Raw genomic sequence first — 18,599 nt, 5'->3', positions numbered from 1 at the left:
ACGTGGAGAGGAAACCTGAAATCTGTGTTGCTGCCAAAGCTCCCGAGCTGTGAAGCCGTGGGCTGGATGAAGACAGCAGCTCTTGGGGAAGCTCTGGGCTCCTTCCTCAATGAAGCTGTAGCCTCTTACCCTGCTCCTCGCAGCATCCCCGGGTGTTTTGGAGCCGAGCAGCCCCGAGCTGCCACTGTGTGGCAGTGTTTGGCCTCGGAAGGACAGGAGCAGGAGCAGCCCTGGCATGGCAGCACCTCTGCCCCACATCCCCGGCCGGCAGGAAGGGAACAGCTCTGCTCCCAGGGGACGTGTGCCAGCGTTTGTGTGTCATTTTGGGGAAATGAGGCTAAATGTGTCATCATGGCCTGCCCAGTCCCTTCCTTGCCAGCTTCAGCCCTTGAAGAGGCAGAGGCAGGCTGTGTTCTGTGCTGGCTCTGATAGCTCTGCTCTGGCAGCTGATGCAGACCCACAAAACCCCTTTAACCCCCTCAGAAATGCCCTAAACCCCCTCAGTGCACCCCAAAATCCCCTCAGAGATGTCCTAAACCCTGATAATGCTGCCATCCTAAACCCTCTTGCAGACCCCTTTAATCCCCTCACATCCCTCCCTAACCCTGTCAGAGACCCCTCTGCGCCCTCAAAATCACTTTAACATCCCCTAAACTGCCCTAGGGATGTCCTTAGCTCTCTCAGACATCCATGACTCCTCTCTGGAATGTCCTAAACCACCTCAGAACTCCTAAACCCCTCCTCAGAGATGCCCCAAACTCCTCTCAGTTTCTGGGCCAGAGAAGGGGATTTTGCAGGGCAGAATGGGTAAATTCACATGCCAGATATAACACTGCAAATAAAGCTATAACAGCTCTGGATGCATTCTGGGCAGGGTGTGGGACAGAGGCTGTTGTTTCAAACCCAGCCACAGGTGGTTTGACTGTGAGGATGTTGGCTGTTCTACAGGTGGCAAGAAATCGATTGGGGATGTTTTCTGTCCTCAGCAGTGGCTGTCTTTGCTGTGCAGGTGGTGAGGTGCCAGCCCTGTGACATGACACACTTTGAGGGAGGTGCTGCATGATTTGCTCTGCCAGGACCTGCTGCTGTGTGTGCTGTCCCTGACAGCACATGCTACACATCTCTGCCCAGGACTCACTTCATTCTCCCTTATGCAGCTCTGTACAAAGACCCCAAAATTGCTTTATTTCAGGGTCAGGAGCCCACAGGCTGGAGTTAGTGATGTGGGATGGCAAGGGTGAGAAGGCCAGCTCAAAGCACAGCCATTTCTGGGGTGAGAGAAGCGTGTGGGGCTGGCAGTTTGCCTTGCCCTGTGCTTTCAGGTTAGGCTTGGCAGAGCTGCCTGCTTCACAGTTTGCTCCATTCCCTTTTCTAGGAAGATGCAGAGCTGGAGGAACACACCACCTGTGCCCACCAAGGGGTGTAAATCTGTGTTTGGCCCCTTCCCCTGTCGCTGGGTTTGGCACTGCTGGCACGCAGAACAAGGGACAGTTTCAGAATGAGCTGAGGAGGTGTTTGAGTTGCAGCCTGGCTGTTTTGTGCTCAGGGTTTTGGCTGTTTTGGCCACAGCCTTTTGGGGTTTCGTTCTGTGAGCAGCTGCTCTCTGTGGTCTCTTGTACGTTGCACATTTCTGGGTGTGCAGGAGGGCCCAGGCTGACCCTTCCCCTGGCAATATCTGGTCTCTTTTTATGCAGTTCCAATGAGAAATGCTAAAAAAGGAGGCTGAGCAAGTGAGCAGGTGAGCTGAAGAGCTGAACCTCTGCCATTTCTTCTCTGCCCCTGGTTTCATTTGCCATGGCTCTGTATTCATCTCAAATCTGATAGTACTGTAAGCAGTTTGCTCTGCAGGCTGTGAATTGGTAAAGTAAACAGGGCAAACGGGCTGTCAGTCTCTTGAGAAAGTGCTAATATTACACTGAGTTTGAGATTTTAATCACTCCTGTCAGGAAATGCTGAGTTAAGGTTCTCACAATTGCTGCTGCCTGCTGCCTGTGCTCTGCAGTAGACACTTCCTTGTGTTACACACAGCATGCAGCCACTAATAAAGATTGCTGCAGCTAAGATTAGGGAAGAGAGGTTTTCCCTTGGCAGGCCAGTAATTGAATAATACTTCTCTCCAGATGGCTGAATACTTCATCATCATTAAAGAATTAAGTCTCTTAGCCTCTTTGTGAGAGGTCAGTCTTGTAGAACCATCAAAAGTTTGGTCAGGGCCACCAGAAAAGCTCTTGGGAAAGCAAAGGGCAGAGTCAAGATCTGCTGTCCCAGCCCTGTGCATCAGCTGCAGGAGCATTCCCATTTTCCTCCAGCCTGCTGGTCAGGGATGGAGGTTTTGGGTTTGCCTGGAGCAACAGCCCCTTTGCAGTGGCAGAGAAATTGGGGTGGAACCATTAGCTCTGGGATTCGGAGCAGGTTTTAACTTCCATTCCTTTACCCAGACTTTGTTCTCAGCAGCAGGGAGTGTGGAGCACTGCCCCAGGGTTTCCATGAGTGAGCAGTAAATAGCACCTGTATTTTGGGCAGTTTTGGGAATCGTGTGCAGGAGCTTGGGGCTGCCCAGGCTGCTTCCTCACCAGAGACCTCGTGTCCTTAGTGAGAGAGTCCCTGTCCCAGGCAGCTCCTGCTTGTTTCACATCCCTTTTTCCTTGGTGGTGTTTGTTGTTCCTGCTTTGTGCTCTTGTTCCTCTTGGGCAGCAGCCACTTGGGTGACTGGGCTGGCTCCTTCTCCTGCCTGCTTTCAATCCATGCAGTTTTTCGTCTGGTGGACCTTGGGCTTTGCATCTGGAGGGGTAAAAACTCCTTTTGGTCTGGGAGCAGCTGTGCTGGGGCTTTCTTGGCCATTCTGCTCCTTCGGCCTGGGCCAGTCACACACAGGGGGGCAGAAGTGACCCAGGTTCAGAGCTGGGGCTGCCTGCATGTCACTGCCTCTGCTCCCTGGGAGTGTCTGCTTTGTTCAGAGGCTCTTGTGGTGTGAGCTGGGTGTCTCTGAGCATGGCTCATGCAAATACACCCCACAGACACCCCTGTTTCTGAGAGCTTCCCCCTCCACTCTCAGCTCTTCCCCTCACCTTGTAACTCTGTTCCATTACACATGGCTGGAGGTAAGTGGCAGGCAGAAGTGGAAATGATGTATTGCTGTAATGATGGTTGTTCTTCCATACAGATGCACAGAGAAGGGGCTGCTTGGGGAACTCATTATTTTTGGTGCATCCCTGCCAGGCTGGTGGGAGCATTTCTCCTCACTGCCAGCATGGTTGGGTGGTTTCACTCAGGACACTGAAAGATTGATCTTTTCTTTGCAGACTCCTATAAATAATCTTTGCTGGATGAAGTGCAGGGCTCCTACAGGGCTCTCTCATTTGATCCTTCCATGGTGTCAGGTGGGCAAAGCCCTCAGAATGTTCCATTTTAGGATCTTGTGATCTGGAAAATGAGCCCAGGCAGCTGGGACTGTGCCTGTGGTTTAGATGGGCAGGGTGAAAACACAGACTTGCTGCCTTCCCCCCACTGCTGGGGCATTGCTCCCCAAAAAGGTAACTCTGCAGGCTGCACATGATGTCCTTTTGCATGCTTTTAGGGGTTTTTTAACCCAAAACTAGATGCTGGTGCAGAGAGTGGAGGGAATGGGACCCAGCAGCCCAGCAGTGCCTGCCCATGGCCTGTGTGCTGTGCTGGAGCTGTTCCCACAGCAGTGAAACACCTGAGCCCCACCCGAGCAGTGGTGTAGGTGTGTCCCCAGAGGGAGGGAGTGTCCCCTGGGGTTTGTCTCATGGAAGGAGCCAGTGGGATGCACACAAGCTCTGAGAGTGCCATCACCTTGTCACAGGAGGGTGACCTGGGTCAGGAAGTTTGTCCCCTCTCTGGTTAGATGCTCTCTAGTGCTGGAGTGGGTGATTTTTTGTGTGGGGGGTGCTGTGCTCTGGGCCTGTCCTTGCTGTCAGAGGATGGCAGTGCTTCCCCCCAGCCTGCTCCTGATCACACCTCTGCAGAGCTCCAGCACTGCCGAGCCTCCCCTGCAGCACCACAACAAGCAGAGCTGCTCCAGGGGTGGGAATGCCAGGCACCAGCAGCCAGCTGAGGGCTGCCTTCCCTTCTTTCTGGCCTTTCTCCACCACCCACATGAGAGAACAGCAAGAGCTGCTGCATCCTTCATCTTTGTGCCCAAAGCGAGACTTGAGAGGGAGAAGTGTGGAGTTCCCTCTGCCCTGCCCTCATTTTCCTCACCCCCACAAGCTTGCAGGAAGCTGTTGGGTTTGGTTACTCATTCATGGAGGTCAGCACTAGGTCTGGGGTTTTTTTTTTCCCTTTGTGTTTAGGAAACAGTTTACAAACTGTTTTGAGCACGGGGGAGCTGGTGGCGTGTGAAAGAGGCCTGTCAGCCTCTTTACTGCTGGACTTGCATTAATTCTCTGCCCTGCCTCCTTTTCTGTAATCTCTTTCTTGGTTGGCAGCATGAGTATTTCTGAGTGCTTTCCCCTGCCTGCAACCCCTGTGCCTCCTGATATGACCTCAGCCACCAAACCACCTTGGAGCTTTATTTTTACTCAGGCCGTTGTGTTTCGCGTGATGAGGTTGCTTTCTTTCCCTCAGCAGTGAGAAGAGATCTCTGCAGAGGAAGTAAAAGAGTGCCAGGCTGCAGTTGAAACTGGTTAAACACCAAAACCACACTCCTGGTCTCTCTGGGTTTGAGACGTGACACTCAGCCATGCAGTTCAGCCCTGGCTTTTTTTTGCCTGCCAGTTGTGCACCATCCCTGCTAGCACTTGATTTTTTTTTAATAAATTGTGTTTTCACATCAAATTGCTGATAAAAACCTTCTCAGCTGCAATTCCTGTGTTAGCAGTCCAGCCAGAAAATGCTGTTTCCACTTTGCCTGGGCTTGTGATGTTCTGTGGATGCTCAGTGCTGCTCCACCAGAGCCCAATCCAGCCTGTGCTCTCATGTCATGTAGAACCCAAATAATCCTTTCCAGCACAACTTGACCTTTTGTCACTACCCAGAAAGTGAAGACTGAGCTATTTGGAACAGTTTCCAGAAGTTGGTGTTGATAATTTCCCCCCCTCTTCTTCTTTTTAGTTGGTGGTTTGATTTAGCTGTGAAGAACAAGGCAGGGGCTGATGTTGCCTGAATGGGAGAGAGACCCTGGCGTGTTCTCCTTGTGGCAGCACGCATCTGGTGCTAATGTGTGTGGTGGATCAGAGGTGGGAGCACTACAAGGACATCAAGGCCTTGTGCTTTGTGAGGGGCTCTGCTCTATCCCTGTGCTCAGAGAGGCTGCGGTGAGGGGAGAGAGACTTCATGTTCCAACAAGCTTCTCATACCCCAAAACCAAACACAATCATCCAGAAACCGCCTTTCCCTGTCAGTCACTCTTCCCTCATTTCCTCTCCTGCTGGTGCTGATCAGGCAGGGATTTGTGTGTAACCAAACCCCTCCTGCTGCTGCACACGAGGCCTCTCTCAGAGCCCTGGGTTTGATGATCCTGGTGCTGCTCAGGGGTGTTGGGAGGGAGACTTTGCACTTGGGATGAGAGTGCTGCCAGAATTGGCAGTACTGGTAAAGGAAGCAAAATATCTTAATAGCAGGATTGGGAGATTTTCCAGAGCAGGGTGAAGGCTGTAGACAGAGATTTCTCTTGAGATTTTTTTTGTTGTTAGTCTAACCTTGATCTTTGTCTGAAGTTGGCCCAGGCCAACATTTCCTGCTGTCTGCTGTAGAGTTTTTGAGATTGGCACCTTGTATCCCACAGCCAAACCTCTTAATTCTGCCATGGGGAATGTTTATTCCTCTTCACTGTTGAATGAGCCATTTCCAGACAGGCTCCTATCCACTGTGGAGCTGGGTACTAGGAAAGAAACTTCCTTCCGGAGGATCAGGGAGTGGAACCTGCTGGACTCTGTCATTTCCTCTGTCCTTGGCTCTCCTCTTCCTCCCGAGCAGATTTCACTGCTGCACAATTCAAAGATGCAGCAGGGTGGACAGCTACCTGTGGGAGCAGCTCCTGTTGTCCTGGGTGGGGATGTGAAGGCTGCGTGAGATAATGCTGTCATCCTTCTGGAAGGTTCTGTCTCTGCTCAGCCTGGTGGCCAAATGTCTTCTCTCTTGGCCCAACTCCATGCTAAGCCTTTCAGGGTTCCATCTCTTCAGTCTTCACCCTTAATTTCTCACGTAATCTCCCTCCTTTGTGCTTTAACCCCACGAATAATCTGCTCTGGAGTAGTAAGGAAGGCTGACAGCACCCTGAGCTGCCTCTGCAGCTGATCTCTTACAACCAGAATTCATCACACATTTCTCTGTGTCAGTTTTCTGTCACAGAAAGGTGAATGCTGTTTATTCCTGGCAAGCAGTGAGTGTTTGAGTATGAGCTGCTTTTGGTTGGGGCTGCTTTAGTGCACATGTGGCCTCCCCCTTACCTGCTGGACACAAAGCTCTGCCTGGGCTTTAGTGCTTAACCAGATGCAGCCTTGAAGAGCTGAGCTTGTATCCTAAACGACCTGCAGCACCAGAGCCAATTTGTGAAAAGCTTTGTGTCAAAAGTGAACTTGATATCTCAGCTGAGGACTCTCTGGCGTGTTTGCATAGATTCAGAGAGTTTATGGTCAGCAGGGACCATTAGATCATCTAGTCTGATCTCCTGTATATCACAGGTCCTTAAATTTCACCCTGCTACCCCTATATGAAGCCAAATAACTTGTGTTTGGCTAAAGCAGGACTTCCAGAAAGACATCCAGCCTTGAGATTCCACCCTTTTCCTGGGGAGTTCATTCCAGTGATAACTGCACTGCTTTTGAGATGCTTTTACTTTATTTACAGAGTGAATGTTCCCAGTTTGTTGCCATGCTTTGCTCTTCTGCAAGTGTAAAGAGCCCTCAAGTACCATGGAGGCATTTTACACCCAGCAATCCAATCTCCTCCCAGTCTTATTTTGATAACACTGAACAGATTGAGCTGTTGAATTTTTTCACTGCAAGGCATCAGTTCTAGCCTTTGAATCTCTTTTATGGCTGTTTTTTTGGATCCTTACCAATTTTTCAGCATCCTTTTAAAAAGAAGGGCACTAGAGCTGGATGCAGTATTTCAGTGCCAGCCCCCACAGGGCTGTATTTAGATGTGAATGTGCTGTCCAGTCCCTGCTCTCTGGCACATCCAAGGGATGTGTTTAATCCTTTTTGCGGGACATTGCATTGGGAATTCAGCCACTGTGGTCCCTGAAGGCTTTGTGGAGAAGCTGCCTTGGGCACAATCTCCTGGAGACTTCATTTTCCATGTGGTGCCAGATGAATAACATGACATTTGATGCTGGAAACCCCCAGATTTTGAAGCTGTTATAATAAACCCTGTGTGAATGTTCTGTAGCCATCATTACTTACTGCTCCAAACGGGCAGTTTGACAGCAGAATTTCCTTTTGTTGATTAAAAATGTTGCTAGTGAGTCTCTACCATCCTCTTTCCATCCAGTTCAGTGAGGGTCCCTGAAGTCCTCTCTTTAAGAGGTTACTGAATCAGTTTATTTGTTTAATGATAATATTTTTTCAAGGTTGCATATTACTAATTAATGGAAACCAAATTTAGATACAAGCTTGGTTGAAAAGGAAGTAACACACATATAAATATTCTATTTGACCTGCTTTCATTGAGTTGAACGTTCTGCTAGTAAATTTGCTACTAAATTATGCTGAATTTATTTAGGAGTCAGATACTTGTTCTGGAGCCAGTGAAGTTACCATAGCTTGATCTTTATGTTACTAAAGCAGATAATTTTCTTCCTTAACATTTTTCCTTTCACCTGCTCCCTGCTGGGATGAAGGAAGAACTCAAAAGCTCATTGCTTTTGCCAGGGAGCTTCTTAAATTCCTCTTTTTCTTTGCTGGGTTGATGGCTTGTAACTTTTATAGCCATGGAGCTGCAGGAGTGTCTCAGTGTCTCTTTACCTGTAAATTAATTTTTTTATGCCTCAAGGCCATGATGCATCAGGGTTCCCTCTCTCTTCCATGTCACAGCAAATTGGATTTTATGTTTGTGCGGTGTCTGATGTTAAGTAGCAGGATTTTCACTGGAATTGTTTTTACTGCTACAGAAATGAATCCATTTGAGGGCAGGACGTTGCTCTGCTAAGCAGAAACCTGCACCAAACACGTGGCACGAGGCAGCCAAGGCAAGCCCTGTATCCATTTGTGGTTGCAGGTGGTATATGAAGAGAAGTGATTATGGTAATTAGCCCAGCTGGAATTTGCCCACAGCTCTGTGGGTACCTTGTAAACACTGCAAAAATGCCAGACAATTTTAACAGCCCTTTTGCCTCATCACCTTTATGTAGGTAGCCATTTGCACAAAACCCTTTCCACCAGCACTTTGGTGGGGTTACACCTGTAGCAGTAAAAATTCCTCCTGCTATCCTGCCAGTTGAGCCCACTGCAGCATTCTGAGCTTTTCAGGAATCTGTATCACTGTTGGGCTGGGTGCTCTGAGAGAGCTGCCTGTGGAAAAAGAGGAATAATCTGAATGTGGTATATCTAACCCTTGAGCTGGGAGTGAGAATATGGCACGTTTTGAGTGCCTGGATGTTATTTCACACAGTTCTCAGCAAGGAAGCTGTGCCTGGAAAAGCCTGGCTGCCCAAGAAACCCTGAAAATATTAGGGATGAGTGTGGTACGTGTTTTGGAGCAGAGCTGTGTGGCTCTGTGGTCTGTATCCCAACCCCTTGTCACTGAGGGACCCTTAGACTCAGGAGAACGTCCTGCTGTGCTCCAGGCCCTTCCACTCCAGTGGAGACAGCACATTTGTTACAGGCAGTTTTGCATCTGGTCTCTTGATTAATGGACTTGTCTCTTGCAGCCTATTTTGACTCTGACACCGCTTTCTGCTCCACAGATGCTTTGCTGATGTTGAAGAAAGTTTGCCTCGCTTGATAAAGACCAGATCCTGGAATTTACTTCCAAACCTGAAGTAACAATTTTTAACTTGAAATGCTTTTTCCCCAGGAGTCACTTCTCCAGAATCTTTCCCTTATTTGGTGCCTCCTTCCCAGCTGGGGCTGATGCTCAGGTGCCAAAGCTCTGTGCACTCCTTGCCTGGAGACAAATGGGTTCCAGCCCTGGTCATGGCACTCCATTTCCTGTGCCCTGCAGTGGCATTTCCAGCATTGCTCTCCTGGGTGGGGGACACAATTTTCAGTGCAGGATCTGGAGGTGAAATGTTGCTTCCTTCTCTGCTGGCTGGAGCCAATGCAGACCTTTCCCAAAGCTGCCTGAGCAGTTCTGTGTTGCTGTCAGGCCGTGCTCCCTGTGGCCTCGAGGAGATTTGAGCTGGCTGTTCAGCCCTGTTGCTATCTCTGCTCTTTTAGCTGCTCCACAAGAAGTTGTTAGTCACTGTTGATTCCTTCCATGGCAACAAATCCAGTTGGGTTGGCGGTGAGGTGTGTGAGTGCTCCCCAAGCAGCACTGGGCTGCTTCCTCTGGTGAGGTTGCTCTTCCCAGGTGGATTTAGTCTGTCTGCACATGCTGACTCATGACAGCTGAAACAGCTGTTTTCAGCTTCAGGCACTACTGTGTGCAGGGACCCCTTCTTCTTCTTGACAGCTGGTTTGTTTTTGTAACTAATGCCTTCCCTATATGCTCATAACTTCCATATCGGTGGTGCCCGCTTTTCAGCTGCAAGGGCCAAAATCCAGTTTTTGACATAGTTTTGTTGTTGTATAAGCTTTTCTTGATGGGCTTTTCCCAAGTGGGCAACTGGGATGATCCAGATTTGGTTTCCTGACCTAAGGAGCAGCGTTGCCCACAAAGGGCAGCAGTGTCAGTGTGCTGGGAGTCCTGGTCTGGCATCCTGATATCAGCATGAGGACCATTTTTGGGAAATCTTTGGAGGGAGCAGCTTTTGGGCTGCACAATCAGTGAGAAGAAGTTGTTGTGGGTCTCATGGCAGCCCTGTCAGGGTAGTGAGCATGCTGACAGTATTTCTGGGAAGTGTTCCTCTCCACCATGTGAATGCAGAGCAGCAGGTGACAGAACTTCCTCCTCCGTGCCAGGCCACTCATGGAGGTTGCTGTTTCCCTCTCCCCGTGAGAAGCTGAGTGTGATGGGAGGAGCTGGGAGGGCTCCCAGAGGCTGAGGGACAGGTGAGTCAGTAGTGAAACAGTCATCCAGAGAAAACCCAGTCAAAGCAGCCCCATGGCCTCTGCATGAACCCGAAGATGAAAGGTCCAAAGTTGAGTGATGAGCTCGTCAAAACCTCGGGGCTGTGAGAGAAAAAGTGGTGAAAAAAAGTGTGAGGTGCCTGCTTGAGATGCCACAGTGCTGGGGCACAAAGGGCTCTGCCTGGGCTTGCTGGAGCTGTGATTTAAACTGGCAAGAGGTATGAAACAGGCTTCATTCCTAGAGGCAGGTATCACATTTCCTAAAAACAATCATAAGTAAGCACATATCTCTGTCCCAGTTCTGTACTGGATGCTGGGAGTGTGACTGGTTAGTCCTTGGATTGTGAGTGAAAAGGCTGAGTGTGAAACTTGCTGTGAGAGAAAGTGGGGGTGAAGCCAATGTCCTGACAAGCCCTCCTGGAGCTGGGTGTCTGTGGACACACTCTGGGCATGTCCCTGCTGGGTGTCACTTTCCATTCAAGGTGGGGAATTCTGGTTTTCCCCTGCTGCCAGTAAAGTGTGGGGATTGTAGAGCACTCGTGGGTGAATGTGGCCCTTGGAGGAAAATTTCTGCCTCAATTTCTTCTTTCCCCCACCTGCAGCCTGCCCATGAGTGTTGCTGTTCAGTAGAGATGGGTCAAGCCATGAACTCCTTCTCCTTTCCATATTTCCTCTCAAAGGATGGAGAGCATGGTCCCACTCTTCCATCTCTTGCACTGGGTCTTGCTGTGGGGCAGAGCATTCCCCACCACCTCTCCAAGGCTCTTGCACTGAGCTGGGGGCTGTGATTCCTTAGCCTGTGTCTGTGTCAGGGTCTGATTTCACCCAGAGCTGGTCACAAACCAGCCTTTTTGCCTCCACAAGCTGTTGAAAAAAAAAAAAAAATAGAAAAAGACCTGTTAAAGGCTTCAAGCTCTCAATTACCATAGTGTCCTAAGGTGAAGAATCAGCTATATCCAGACTTCACTGCCAGAATGAATAAGGGCTTTGCTGTGCTGTCCCAGTATTCCTCAGTCTCTTCTGGGTTCCATCTGCAGAGTTAATAAAATGGTGGCAAATCAAGTTGAGCTCTAGTGGAAAGGGCTCTTTAGGGCAGCAGTAAAATAGTGAGTAAGCAAGAACCCCTTGCTGCAGGGGCCAGTTTAATTGGTCTGGCTTGTTTTATGAGACAGGTTTTATGTCTAAACTCGCACATGGCCCAGGAGCAGCTCTGCAGCAGGGCATCATTCTCCTGCATGGATCCTGGGGGAACGCAGCCGGGTTAATTACACCTCACTGGAGGTGCACAGCAGCTGGCATCAGTCATGCCTTGAGCCCAGGGGCTCAGCAAATGGGGCTGGGAGGTGGCACCAGAGCTGGGATGCCAGTGACAACCGTCCCCTGCAGCCAAGCCTGGCAGAGAGCTCGGGAGGCTCTGGTCAGTGCCTGCCCAGCGTCCTCTGGCGTGTGCCCAGCTCTTGGCTGGGCACTGCCACAGCCCTGCCAGGTGATCTTATCCTCCCCCTGTGGGTGGAAGTGGGGGAGTTGGAGCTGTAAAAGCCCTGGGTGGGTTGGAGCAGCGTGGTGGTGCTCTGGGTTGCTCCTGGTCAGCGTCTCCCTCGCAGCACTGGGGGCCTGGCTTTTCTCAGCAGGCTGAGGCTGTGCAGGCACAGCGAGAGAGGAAAACCTCCTGCTCTGGGGAAGGTAAAAGTGAGGCCAGTCCACTCTGCTGTGACACAGCCACCCCCAGGGCCAGGCTGAGGGAGTGCTCACCCACCCACAGCCATCCTCAGAGCTGTGCAGATAAGGACTGGGAAAGCCCAGAGCTGTGCTGAGCGAGCAGAGCTGGCCTGCAGCAGAGTCAGTAATTATTCAAGTCAGGTTTGGAGTCAGGGGAGCAAAGCAGGGCAGGAAGCTGCCTTCACGCTGTGTGCTGATCCAGCTTCATATCCACAGAATCATGGAATGGTTTGGGAAGGAAGGGACCTTAAAGCCCATCTAGTTTCACCCCCCCTGCCATGGGCAGGGACAGCTTGCACTAGAGCAGATGGCTCAGAGCCCTGTCCAGCCTGGCCTTGAACACTTCCAGGAGTGGGGCATCCACAGCTTCTCTGGGCAGTTCAGTAGATGTTGGAAAGGCAGGGTCTCAGAGCTCTGCTGGCCCATCTGAACACTGTCTCTAGCACCAGATAAATGAGGGGGTGCAGCATCACCCCAATCCTCCCTGGCTTCTGGGAGCTGCTCCTGGCAGGGCACAAACGAGTGTGAAAGCTGCTGCTGAGCTCTCCGTGCTGGCTGCTCTGCAGAAAAGTGCTGGGAGGACATCCTGCTCCCTCTCTGCATTGTCCAGCTGCTGCTCTGCCTCTGACACAGCCAGGAGCACGGAGCAGTCTGCTGCTGGTGCTTGTGGGGCTGTGTTTTTCCATCAGTGGGAACGCTGCCTTTGGAGACTCCTTTTCCAGAACCACTTAGGCTGCGCTAAGTTTTGAATTGATGAGACAGCGGGGAGGAGAGCTTTGTCTATCAAAGGGGTGCAGGTATCAGCTGTGGCTTGCTGGGGTGCAGGTTTGGGGTGCCCAGGATGTGGGGTTGGGGCTCCCGGGGTGCAGCAGCCCTGTGCAGGATCACAGGACCCGGCAGAGGGTGCTGTGTCTCCACCGCCTCTCCCGGCTCCGCTTCCAGCTCCAGCTGTTTGGCACTTGCCTCTGCCTCTGTGCATGATGTTTGTAAGAGTTTGGGCATGTCCATTTGGTTCCCATCTCCAGTGCCACCCCCAGCATCCAGGCCAGGTTCTTCTGTCACTGGGGACATTCTTAATTCACAGGAAATAGGAGAGAGTTTAATTGTTTTCTCCTCTCTCTCTTTTTTTTTCCTTTTTTTTTTTTTCCCATGCAGCTGAACAAAAGGTTCATCCTCAGTTTTCTCCATGCCCATGGGAAGCTGTTTACCAGGATTGGGTAAGTGTGCAGGATGTTTATTTTATTTTCCTACATTACAAGTCTTTTTGGAATTTAATATTGTTAGCAACTAAGCTGTGTTTGGAGCTGAGGGCACAGGGTGTGAATTCTTGCAGGCCTGGCCTCCTGGTTCTTATTCTCCTTACCCGCCCTCCAACCCACACTGGCTGGAGCTTGGGCTTTTCCTTTGCCCCACCCCAAAGCCCATTCCTGCCCATGCCCCAGGACCCTCTGGCAAAAGGCTGAGCTCAGATGGTTCACACACACACAGGAGGGATTAGAGGCTGTTTTCTCTCTCTCCCATCACCTAACTGTGCCCCCTCCACTTGAATTTCTGGGTTTAACGCCCTCTCTTCCATTACCCTCACCCAGTGCAAAGGTGGCTTCTGGGGGTCTCAGTGGCTGTTGCCTGTGAGGATCACAAAGCCATGGAGGCAGATCCATGTGCTGGCTGAAAGCTGCCATCCAGAGCATGGCAAAACAAGCCTTGCCCTTCATCTCCTCGCTGCCATTTCTGTAAAGCCCCATAGCTGAGAGCTGCCCTGGCTGTGGGAACTGCTTTGTACAAAGAGCCCTTGGCAGTGGCTGTCAGAAATGGGTTTCAAGGAATTGAACAGCTCCCCTTGAAGCAAAGCAAGCCTGATCCCAGCCTGGGCTGAGCTCCCAGCCCAGGGGACACCCTTATGGCCCCGAGGGCAGAGCTCAGCCTCGCAGCTGATGGGCTTCCCTTGGAGCTGCCTCTGCTCCAGGTCCAGCCTGGCCCTCACTGTGTGGGAGCAGCTGCTGAGGAGAGACCCCATGTGGGTCTCTGGCAGTGGTGGTCTCTGCTTGAGCCTGCCAGGAGCTCGGAAGCAAGCAGAGTCTCCAGAGCTCTCTTGGCTCCTTCATTCTCCTGTGGAACTGCTGGCTGCAGGTCACAGGGCTCAGAGGGTGCAACCTTTTCCAGGCTGTGTGGGTGCAAAGTGACAGCCTGTCCCTGCTGGGAACAGCTCAGATCCTGCCACACAGCAGCACCTCAGCTGTCTTCAATGCTTACAGGGGTGACCACTTAGAGGGGAGCACCTTCACAAAAAGCAGGGAAGCAGGGGCTGGTGCTTTGCCAGAGATCCAAGAGTCTGAGGGTCACTGCTGACCTCTCCCTGATTCACTGATTATCCCCTCACGGGCCACCAGGCTGGCCTGCAGCGAGGAGGCACAGCTGGGTGTCCTGCCTGCAGGGAAAGAGGAGGAGAGCCGCCAGAGCCCAGGGAGGGTTTGGGAAGTGCAGGGTGTGTGCTGGAGGGCAGAGCATCCGGGGAGCTGCTGGTCCCCGGCGCTGTGGGGCCGCGCTCGCGGTCGAGCTCCGCTTGAACGGATGCCAGCAGGGGATTAATGGGGATGTAGCAGAGATCAGTTGCACGTTTGGCTCCTGAGGCTTTTGTGAAATTAAGATGCAGCGTTTCAGGCAGTTGCTTCCCAGGACAGTCATTTAGAAAACCCAAGTATGTTGAATGGTACAATATGCCCTGAAGTACTTAGAAGGGAACTAGAAAGTAATACCATGACACAGGAAGAGAAAATCGTCCAGCCCTGCTAAACAGCTTCCGTGCTTAAAATAGGTAAAAGGTGAGGAATAGCCAAGTTCTTTTTGGGCAGGATCTCTGATGATTTATCTGGAAAAAAATATGGAAAAGATGATGTTGTCCTAATTGGACTCTTGCTCCTAAAACCACAGGTAAGCAATTTATTAAAAGCTTCCGCTCGGCTCCTGACCTGCTGGTTCTGAGCTCAGTGGGGTTACTGCATGCTGTTCCAGATGTGCTGTGGTATCAAAGCACAGGTGGTGGAGCTAAGGAAGCCCTCACTCCTTCTTGTTGTTATTCCTTGGCAATAATCTTCATCTCCTCAGCAACAACCCATCCTGCAAAGAGCTCCTCCATCCCCAGAGTGCTGTCTGCCCTAGGAGGATGTTGCTGAATACACTGGATGTGGTCTGAGATTTCTCAAAATTAGGAAGTCTTTAGAAGCAATCAGTTTGCTCTAATTCTCTGGCTGTGCCCCAAATACAGGGAAGTTGCCTTTTGCAGGGAAAGCAGTGCATTTGTACTGACAGACCTGCTCCATTCTGCACAGCTACAAAGTACAAGGAGACTGTTCCAGCCCATGTTTTTGGGAAGGTAACAGAGACTTTATATTGCTCCAGCAAACAATGCCCAGGGAGAGGGTACCCTGCTGGTAGGCAGACCCAGGTGATGAAAAGCACCCATGAAATGTGACTAAGAAGAAAGCCATTTCTGTCTTGAAAAATAAAACTGTCACTGTCCTGAAGTCTGTTGGGGAAGCCCAGCAAAATTGCCCGTGTGGGTTACCAGAAGTGGCTCATTAATCTGGCCCGTGGTGATATCACAAGATCTGAATCTCCTGGGGGGAAGATAGAGGAAATTGCTATGGAGGCCCCTGAGGTCGCCTGCCCCAGCTCCAGATGCCTCACCCTCTGTGGGTTTTGGCTCCCTCACTGCCATGTGGGCACTTGATAATGCAACTCATAACTGCTGTGGGCACTTTCTGGAAGAATTTCAGTCTGCTGGGTCTGGCTGTGGTTTTTCTAGTGTAGGAACAACAATCAATTCAGCAAACTCTGCAGAAGAGCCAGTGGGACTGGAGGACCTCCCCCCTCAGTAGTTCCCAAGGTTTTGGGCAGCTCCTTGGTTATAAAATTGTCTTCATGGGATACCAGGTGAGGACTGTTGTGGGCAGCCACACCTCAGTCATCTTTGGGGTTTGACTGCGCTCTTTGCAATAATTTCTGGGAGCTTGCTGAGGATCCAACAGCTTTGATAAGTGACCTCAGCTGATTCCCTCAGCGATGAGGAGCAGGATAAAGGTGTCAGATTTCCGTGGGCGCTTGTGAGGGGTGTTGAAAGCTCACCCCATCCCCAGGCGTGGCCCCGCAGCCGCGGGCTGCCGTGTCCTGACGCGCGACAGCGGCTGCGGGGACCCACTCCAGCTTTGACACTGTCAGCAGCTCCACCAGGCAGAGAGTCCCTGTCCTGTGGGGCTCGAAGTGATGAAGTTTAGGGGCTCAATCACAGTGCTGGAGAGTGTGTAGCCTGGGGGAGACAGGGCTCGGTGCCATGTTGCAGCGAGGAGTTCTGGAGGAAGCACGCTCTGGCCGGCGTTCAACGCACTGGAATTGCCACATCCGCAATGTGGCACCAGTGTGTGCATTTTGCTGCAGCCTTGGGAGTCCCATGGGCTGCTCCTGGTCCAAGTGAGCTGCTGGCCCCTTGGCACCTCTCCCAGATTGGTAGAAGTCAGTAGAAAAAAATGGTTGGTCAGAAATGACTCATAAAGGCCGTGTTTTCCTGCCAAAAGAATGCTGCCTGTCGATCACAGAGCAATCCCTCACTGCCCTCTCGAAGGAAGCAGCCTGCACCTTCATTCCCCAGAGCTCCTGGCTGGGAGACAGCACCCCAGGGATTCCCCCTTCCCCAGGAGATGTGCCATGCCCACCTCCCAGCCCTCATCTCAGGGCACAGCCTGCTCTCTAGACTCATCTCAGGGCACAGCCTGCTCTCTAGAGCCTCTCTCTCTGTCTGCAGGATGGAGACTTTCCCTGCCGTGGCCGAGGAGGTCCTGAGGGAGTTCCAGGTGCTGCTGCAGCACAGCCCCCCTCCCATCGGAAGCACCCGCATGCTGCAGCTCGTGGCCATCAACATGTTTGCAGTGTACAACTCGCAGCCCAAAGGTACCACGTGCTGCTGGAGGGGAAGCTGGATGGGGATCAGCCTTTCCCCACGTGGAGAAGGGTGGGGGACACACCAGATGGGGAGGTGGGAGTGGTGGTTGGATGCCTGTGGGTGTCAACACAAAGGGACCTTGGCTGGGCCTTTGGAGCTGGCTGAGGTGTCTGAGGAGTGAGGAGGCATCACATCCCCCTGGAGCCTGAGTCATCAGCACAGAAGGAAAATGCTGCTTTGTGGCTCTGCCTTCCCACCGTTGGAGCTGGGCCCTGCTCAGTGCCTGTGCTGGCACCAGGAGGGCTGGGACAGTCTCAGAGGCCTCAGCTGTGTCTGCCTGTGTCCATGCAGGTGGGTGGTGATGTGATGCCACTCTCTGAAACACTGGGTTGGAGCTTGTGCCCCGTGGTAATTCAGAGAACAACACAGATCTAGTGTTAACTACTCTCCTCCTCTCACTTCCTCCATCCACCCAGCAGCCTGGATGGTCTCTACCATTGACAAGTTTAATGTGCCACCAAACCAGAGCCTCTTTACTGAGTTTAAAATGATGCTTCCAGGGATTGTACTTTTCCCTGTGTCCCCTCCAACACACACTCAGCAGCAGCTACCCAGCTCTGCCTGAGCTGTGAGTTGGGGAGCAGGGATGGGGCTGCTCTCCCTGGGTGGGAGGAAGCAACATTTCACATCCTGGTGCCTTGGGATTTAGATCCCAAATATGAAGGCCTCCAGCTGATGGATTTCAGCTAAGGCCAGCATGTGGGTGATCAGGCTGAGCCCCAGAGAGCTGCTGCTGGAAGATCCCTCCCTCGTGAGCCAGTTGGCCACTGCTCAGGCTGGTGGTCAGTGGCCAAGGTCAGCTGATGGAGCAAACCAGCACCAGCTGGAGGGCTGGGAAGTGGCTCCTGTGGCTGCATGCAGGCACTCTCCTCTCCTGGGGGGAGCTGTCAGTCCCACTGGTGAGGCAGCCGTGCCCTGCCTGCCTGCCAGATGCCAGCCAGTGATGGCGTGTTTATCTTTGAGCTGCAAAGTACTTTGTGATTATAAGCAAATGCCTCTGCGTGACAGTAATTATTATATTCATAATATTAATAATACCCCTGGTAGGTGAATTAATAGTGGTGTCTGTGCCACAGACAGGGGCGGGTGGGAAGCAGAGGATGGGATTTGTCTGGGATGGATGGCAAGCCCCCATGGCAGAGCTGGAAGCAATCCCAGCTCTAACACCACTGGGCTGAGCTCGTCCCTCCACAGCCGAGTTGTGGATGTGTGTGAGTGACGGAGGGGGTGCTTTTTATCTCATGAAAAATAAGTATTCTCAGAGTTTTCTGCCTCCTGTGTGGGTAGCTGCCAGCTGCTCCCAGCTTTTGGATCTCTGGAGAAGGCAAACCTGTTCCTGCCCGGGCCCGCGGGCTGCGTGCGGAGCAGGTGGCAGCTCCTGGAATGCCTGCAGGTCGGATGGCACCACGGCTGCCATCTGATGCCAAGGGCCCTTTGGGGATTTCCCTGAGGGCTCTTTGCTCTGGTGACCCTGAAATATCGCTGAGAGTGGTGTTGGCAAAGCAAACCCTGCTGTCAGCACAAACGCCCCGGTGGTCTCGGAGCGCTCGTACGCCGAGTGCTGGCACAGCACGGGTCGGGCTCGCTGCCAACGCTGCCATCCTGGGAAGAGCTGGGTGCAGATGGAAATGAAAAGCAGAACAGCAAAGGGTCTGGAATTTTGAAGGAAGGAAGGCAGGAATGTTGGAAGGGTTTCGGAGTCCCCTGCGTGGAGCGAGGGCGCTGGCTCGCTCCCCAGGCTCCTGGGG

At 51.9% G+C, this 18,599-nt stretch overlaps 1 protein-coding gene across 2 annotated transcripts in view; it reads left to right on the top strand.

The window, feature by feature from the left end:
* The window catches only part of SMG6 (SMG6 nonsense mediated mRNA decay factor), a 105,528-nt gene that overhangs the window by 10,072 nt on the left and 76,857 nt on the right, over window positions 1-18,599 (top strand). For both annotated transcript variants that reach the window (XM_058817578.1, XM_058817577.1), the window contains exons 9-10: window positions 13,011-13,072; window positions 16,654-16,799. In XM_058817578.1, the coding sequence (XP_058673561.1) occupies window positions 13,011-13,072; window positions 16,654-16,799 (208 nt within the window). The remainder of the gene's footprint in view (window positions 1-13,010; window positions 13,073-16,653; window positions 16,800-18,599) is intronic.

The sequence above is a fragment of the Ammospiza caudacuta genome, chromosome 20 (genome assembly GCF_027887145.1).
Source record: "Ammospiza caudacuta isolate bAmmCau1 chromosome 20, bAmmCau1.pri, whole genome shotgun sequence".
NCBI classification, from domain to species: domain Eukaryota; kingdom Metazoa; phylum Chordata; class Aves; order Passeriformes; family Passerellidae; genus Ammospiza; species Ammospiza caudacuta.
This window is presented reverse-complemented; position numbering and strand designations above follow the sequence as displayed.